The sequence below is a fragment of the Zea mays genome, chromosome 3, assembly GCF_902167145.1.
Source record: "Zea mays cultivar B73 chromosome 3, Zm-B73-REFERENCE-NAM-5.0, whole genome shotgun sequence".
In the NCBI taxonomy this organism is placed as follows: Eukaryota; Viridiplantae; Streptophyta; class Magnoliopsida; order Poales; family Poaceae; genus Zea; species Zea mays.
Window position 1 is genome coordinate 192148242 of NC_050098.1, and position 7148 is coordinate 192155389.

General features: G+C 40.8%; 1 protein-coding gene across 1 annotated transcript; it reads right to left on the reverse strand.

The window, feature by feature from the left end:
- Window positions 1-863: 863 nt before the first annotated feature.
- On the reverse strand, window positions 864-5852 carry LOC100283656 (uncharacterized). Its single transcript, NM_001156557.2, has 11 exons — window positions 5600-5852; window positions 5157-5310; window positions 5019-5058; window positions 4830-4913; window positions 4400-4473; window positions 4242-4328; window positions 4051-4135; window positions 3815-3861; window positions 1860-1925; window positions 1202-1292; window positions 864-1113 (listed from the first exon to the last, which is right to left on the reverse strand). Exons 2-11 carry the CDS (start codon window positions 5258-5260, stop codon window positions 1042-1044), a joined length of 750 nt encoding a protein of 249 aa, NP_001150029.2. The 5' UTR covers window positions 5261-5310; window positions 5600-5852; the 3' UTR covers window positions 864-1041.
- Window positions 5853-7148: the final 1296 nt, after the last annotated feature.

A 7148-nucleotide genomic window follows, 5' to 3' on the forward strand; every position in this document is an offset into this window, starting at 1 on the left:
TAGATATAGAGGATGAAATCTTTTAAAGAAGACTATAAATGACATACATAGAAGACGTTGTTGGAGCCAATCTCACCTGCATGAGATACATATACCTTACTTTAGCCTGAACCATTCGTCCCTTGTTCGCTTTGGCTTTCTTCGGATGGGTTGGCCAAGGCAGGCACAATTCGTCCGTGTGGAGAAAACTGCTTGGTGCTCAAGGAATGGAAACAGGCAAGCGCCGCTGTTTCAACACGGCCCTGATATCTCCTGTCTAGATTCAAACTTCCATGAACCGATGAACGGAGCCTAGTTTCGTTAGGTACATCTATGAGATTTTACATCGAACTGAAAGTAAAATCTGACAATTCTTTGCCACGTCCAGCCCAGCCCGGCAGCCCAAAGGGACCAAAGATTTCAAAAGCAACGAAAGATGATGGAACAAGTTCGGGCCTAGCAATGGTGTTTCTTTCAGCATCCATGTCCTCAAGAGCTGCCTGAGCAGCGGCCTTGCCCTGCTCCAACAGCTCATTTGGAACCTGTATGACATGTGAGAACAAAAAGTATGTTTATAACAGGTTGTAACGCCTTGGTGTTGATGTACTGATCTAAGAGTGAGAATTGCAAGCAAGCAGTTAAGAAAGAAAGTTTTAAATATAAACAAATAAGTATTGAGATTTATGTGATTCGGTCCGATCCGGCTCTCCTCTCGCACCCTAATCGAGAGCGCAACAACCTTATGGCTGCCGTCCTCTTTCACATAGCCTACAAAAACAGAAAGAGGTCCGACACGCAAAACAATCGCCGTCTAGTAGCAATGGTTCGTGTGCAAGGTCCTATAAAGTCTAACAACAGCAAGTTCTAAAGGACGCAACTGCGGTGAATGTAAATAGCCACAGCTATGACATCAATCAATTCAGATCCAAACTTACATCAATTGAGTTTTACATGACATCAAAATAAAATCCGACAAATTTGCCATATCCAGTCTGTCACCCCAAAGGGATCAGAGATTTCAACAGCGCCAAAACATGAAGTTTGGGCATATCATCTTGTTTCTTAGTCAGCATCCATCTCCTCAAGAGCTGTCTGAGCAGCAGCTTTGGCATGCTCCAACAGGTCATTTGGGACCTGTATGACAGGTGAGCAAAGGAGTTCAGCTTTAAATTCAAATGGAGAAACATACAGAGGCCATTCTTCATGTGAATATCCATAGTACCTTCTGATGCTGGCGCTTCGATTCCTCACAGATCCAGCTCAACTCCAACTCAAAAGCTTTGTCCTTAGCTTCATCATGCACTGCATAAATTCTGAATTGGGCACGTTTTGTCAGAACGTAAACTTTGAAGAGCAGTAGCCTTTTCAGGTTCATTGGCGTCATATAAAGCACGAAAATATAAAAGCAACTTGCCAATATCTTAAATGTCAAAGAAAAACTTTGCATCACCTGACATAAGATGTAAACTACCATGTGCCTACTGCAGCAACTAACAAGAGCTGTTTTTAGGATTTTCGATGACAATGGTTTGCAGCATTATCAAAGCTACAGTGCAATGATGATATTTCTAAGCAGTTTTCTCCTGATAACACTCCTACCAGCAAACTTTTGATATAAAAATGTCTAGTACAAAAAAATGTACTCATAGAAGACCTTAATGACTAAACAATGATAGCTGGGTACACCCCTTGCCATGTTTTGTATAAATATGAACAGCAGATTTCCAGAATGGCATTGAACAATGTAGAACAATGACTGAAGCCAATTAATCTACAGCAAATTAATCTATATCCAATAACATGCATTCTAGAAACAAATAAAACAAAAACCAAAAAATCTGTGAAATAGAAAAAATATAAGAGAATAGACTTAGACATACATCTTTGCAACTTCAACAATGCCTTCTCGGCAGGTAAGCTCTGAAAGTTTCAACTTTTCTATCTCACTGCAAGACAAAAATCAAATAGTTGCGTTCAGAATCATTCTGAGGTTCATTGATAGTAGGAAAGTAAAAAGAAGTTGCACACAGAAACAAGAAAAAATTCCAAAGGTAAATTTAACAGTAGTTGCAAAAGTATTCTTGTTAAAAATACACAAAAGCTAAATTCAATAATTACTTCCATCAGACTATTTTAAAAGCCAATATTTCATTGGAAATAAAGGGAATGATATACAAAAAAGCTGAGGTAGTGTGTAAAACGTGAGCTGCATTTATATTAATGAATCTACCTATATGTTTTAATGGTTAACTCCAATAAAGGGGAAGCTTATGCACAAAGATCATTTGACAATGTAATGGCATATTCACTATTATATATCAGTATGCTAACATTGGCTTAAATATCTTTAACTTTCATTGAAAGAAAATAGCGATCAAATGACCCAAACTATTGAACGGTTTGATATATGGAGGTGGAGGGTACTGCTTTATGTTTTCATTTCCTTCACAGTGAGCTACTCCCTCAAGTCACAACTATATGACATTTTTCAGATGTCCTAAGTCAATCAGTCTAAACTTCGGTTGCATATTATTACTTTTTATGTTGAGTTTGGGTATTTGAAAATGATACGAGTAGATTTGTTCCAAAATGTAGTTTCATAAAAGTGTTACTTTTCCAATGTTTTGAAACAAAAAGTACTAGTTACAGGTGTGTTTCGGTTTTTGAGGACTGCACCAATGTCACACTTGTTTGTGATTGGTGGGAATAGGTTGTAATTATATCTGCTAATACAATGTTATGGGCAGTTGATGGGCTAGCTGGGCTGGCCCTACTGGAGCAGATCCATTAGGATTAGTTAGGATAGAGTTAGTTAGGGATAGGATTAAGATAGAGTTTAGAGATAAGATAAGATTCGTTACTTAGATAAGATTTGTTAGGGAGATTGTTAGGCGCCTGGTCCATAAAGGCAGCCAAGGAGTCATAGGTTGAGGCAAGCAGAAATTAGATCAAAGAAGTGCAGCTCAGAGCCTCCAAGGGAGGGCGAGTCACATATCTATCTGCTATTCCTTCTACCAATCAATAAACTACATTGTTTGGTATCAGAGCCTTCGATCCTCCGGCCACAAATCCCACCCAAATTTCCACTCATAATCAAATCCAGATCTAAGATCCCATCTCCTACCATCCAAAATCACTCATGAACAGTACTGCGTCAGAGATTGACAGCAGCAGCACCTCCACTGATGTCACCCCTGATCCAGTCGCGCTCAGCTACCCGAGCTGGGTGTCTGGTAGCAACGTATGCCTCCGCGATCAACATGAAGACCTCAATACCCCAAGCTACCGTAGAGCAGAAACAAGGAATTGAGGACGAAGTTTGTCGTGGGCTTCAGCATGCATCGCACACCGCACCCTCCTCGCCCACCACGAGGCCGCCTTCGTCAATCATGGAATAGGAGGCGCTGCAGCTTGAGGACAAGCTGCTCGAAAAGGGGGTGGTAATGTTATGGGCAGTTGATGAGCTAGCTGGGCTGGCTCTATTGGAGCAGATCTATTAGGATTAGTTAGGATAGAGTTAGTTAGAGATAAGATTAAGATAGAGTTTAGAGATAAGATAAGATTCGTTATTTAGATAAGATTTGTTAGGGAGCTTGTAGGCGCCTGATCTATAAAGGCAGCCAAGGAGTCATTGGTTAAGGCAAGCAGAAATTAGATCAAAGAAGTGCAGCTCAGAGCCTCCAAGGGAGGGCGAGTCACCGTGCTATTCCTTCTACCAATCAATAAACTACATACAATAAAAGGCATTAAATGTTTAATTTATTATGCTTTATGCATTGGCAAAGAACAAGAAACAAATATATCATTAAAGTTAAATAAAAAGTGGTAAGCTTACGTCTTTGCAGCCTGCCTTCCCTTCCCCAATGCAGCACCGAAGTATTTCTGTTCAAGTTCGTAAAGTCAATAAACATTATGTATTTCAAACTCACAAGACTCCTAATGTGTAATGCAACTTAAAAACAAGGTCATTCATGAACGTGTGACTGGTGGGATGCATAATTCATGAAAAAGCTAAAGCCATAAGCCTATGCACTCACATTGATACAACTATGCAATACAGTAACAACTTACATACGAAACTCCTGAGGGCTCTATCATGTAAAGCTGTGGTCCATCCCTATCATAACCTCCAAGAATAACACCACAACCAAAAGGTCTGATGCAACAGAAACCAATTTAGAGTTGAGCAGTAACCAAAAATAAAGTTTGATGAATGAAAGTCATGCTCCAGTAGTTATGGGCCACTACTCTTGAAATATTACCTGAGCCACCAGTACAGCGTGCAAAGATGAACATAACTTGCCACACGATCTGCCAATTCCTTCACAGAAATGGGTTCTCCATAGACCCTGGTGCATTGAGTTTTATAGAACATAAACATATAAAAGATCTCGCAGGGTGTAAATGACTAGGTGCTTACTTTTCATAACTGGCAGCTTCTGATTTGGTCCTTGAAACAATTTGCCTGCCATCTGCTGCCAAACCAGCAACGGCCTGCAATCGAGCATAAAAGTAATTTGTGAAAACACACATGATTCATAAAAATGACTAATGGATCATGGAGCTTTGCAAGAAATGAAAAGGCATCACTGGAAGAAAATTTAAAAGGAAAATTAAATCTCAATAGAGACAACATATTTACTACTTTGCATCAACGGTTGATTATACAGGAAAACAGATAATAGAGCATGCCTTTTCTATCTTGCTCCTAAATTCAATCGTTAATAGTACAGCTGTACATGTTAGAAGGCCAAAGCAGAACAAAAATCCTGGTCTGGTATTTTTTTCCATCAACGGCATAATTTTACATCAAACCATTATCAAACTTGATTTGCTTGTAAAGGCATTACCAAGCCCGAGTGCCTGTGCACTGAATGGATCCTACGGTTTGATCCCTCCAGCATCATCTTTGAGGTTACCAGCTTCTCGACACCCTAATGGACCAACCACCAAATCGCAAACCAGTCAGGACTTGAGCAATTCAAACAACTTTAGAACTGAACTGAAGGGGAGATTCAGAATGCCCAATCTTATCTTACCAGAACAATGCCATCTTTGCACTTGATCCCAACAACGGTCCTATTCACAAATACCATGGCTTCATCAATAAGATTCATAGAAAACGGGGAACAAGTCAAGCAAAACAAAATAGGAAGTGGGAGGCAGTGGAATCTAACCCGCTGTTGTCGACAGCCTTCGTGGCATACTCGACCTGGAAGACGCGGCCATCGGGAGAGAAGGTGGTGACAGACAGATCATAACCTGTGCCTATGCTGCTCATTGTCAAGGTTTTTTCGTCACCTCTACGCCGCCACCAGTAAGAGACCACTACTGCAAACGAGATACCAAGACCCCAGTGAAACAATTCACACAAAATTCGTCAGTAAATATATCGCCATTACAAAACACCACAGAATATAAACCCACCAGGGGCGGATCGAGTATAGAACACGGGTGCATATTTATACCCGATTTTTATTTCTTTTGCAAAGGTCGATGGTAGGGGTAAGATACATATGCATGTAACTGGATCAGATCCGGATACAAATAGCTCAAACTAGGTTTGGGGGTGCTCGGTTTCGCACAGTGGGAAGGAGGTAAGCGCAGATGGCTGGCGTACCTTGTGAATGCTCGTCGGCGGTGAAGGTGAGAGCGGCGCAGCACCCCAGCCGTCGCCGACAGGAAAGAAACCAAAGAGGACAGAGTCAGAGAAGTAAGCGGGAGGCGGAGAGACTGGAGAGGAGGTGAACGCGAGATTTTCTGTTGACGTGAGTAGCTAACAAGCAGAAATCAGCTTGGAGAAGAAGATGAACTCTCACTCTCATGATTTTTGTTTCTGTTTTCTATTTTGACTAGGTCAGTGCCCGTGCGTTGCAACGGAATCATATAATACCACGATAACTTATGAACAAATGTGTATTATACTGTGATGAGATGGAGGATGGTGTTCTCGAGCTGTTCGGGATGACGTCGAAGCGAAATTCGGGCCACGGTTGAGCACCGAGCCCGCGATGCGAGGTCGCCCGTCTGCGAGGCACGCGAGGTGGAGGGGGCAGTCTCAGGGAGGAGGCAATCTTCGGGATATGGTAGTGGAGTGACGACGCGCGGTCGAGAAGGTGTACGTGTGAGCCAGTGGAGGGATGACGCAACGAGCGGTAGAGCAGCGTCGGGGTCGGTGTCCGACAGAGCTTCGCGCTGTGGCGGCGGGAGGGAGAGGCAGGTATATGCACGTGCGTGCTACATAATCAATATGATAAAATACATTGATATGCAAAAAATCTAATTGTTATTCTATACTTTTGTTAGCATCACTAAAAGTAGATGTTTATATACCTTAAAAGATATAGTAAGGTGCACATACGTTGCTACGAAATCAATATGATAAAAGAATCTTGCTAGAAAAGATCCAGATTCAAAAAGAACATTTAGTGCAAGTGAAAAGTCAACCTTTTTTAAACATTGGAACATCAAAATGGCAGGGATAACAATAGTAAACACAACATTTATAAATCAGAAAAGAATGGCAGGGGTGATATTCAACACAAACAATACATAATTGTTGTTGTGGAGGATCTTCTATACATAATCCAACATACATTTGTCCAAAGCACCTAAGGAAAAAGTGAGATAAGTAGACGTTTCCAGAAACATGATCATCAACAACACACATGTGACAACTCATAAATAATTGGCCAAAGATGATGAATTAGTCAAGTAGCACGATAGTAGTAGGTTATTTGATATATAGAAAAAACATTATAACATCTAGCTCTCCGTGGTTTGAGGTTCCATGAAAAGTACCCCTCCAATTTTTTATTTAACATTTGTTAGTATACACTTGAACTATCAAGCGTCAAGTAAAAAATAGATAGTACCTATGTTTCTTGGAGATCGAGCAACAAAAGCTGCTAAAAAGGTGTGTCCAACGAAGACACTCTTGTGTTGTGCCATCCTAGAAAAGTGGTCATGTAATGGGCTCATATATCTACAAACAAACAAGAGAAAATGCTTGTTCAGAAGGCATGAACCAAAGGCTGGTCAATAGCCCTAAATTTTTAGGAGTACAAACATTAGATTTCTCTTCCTATTCCTAAGGAGTGTTTCATAGAAGTTCTGTTGTAGGATTTGATATTGATGTATCTTTTTGTTTTTTCCTTGTTTTATCAGTC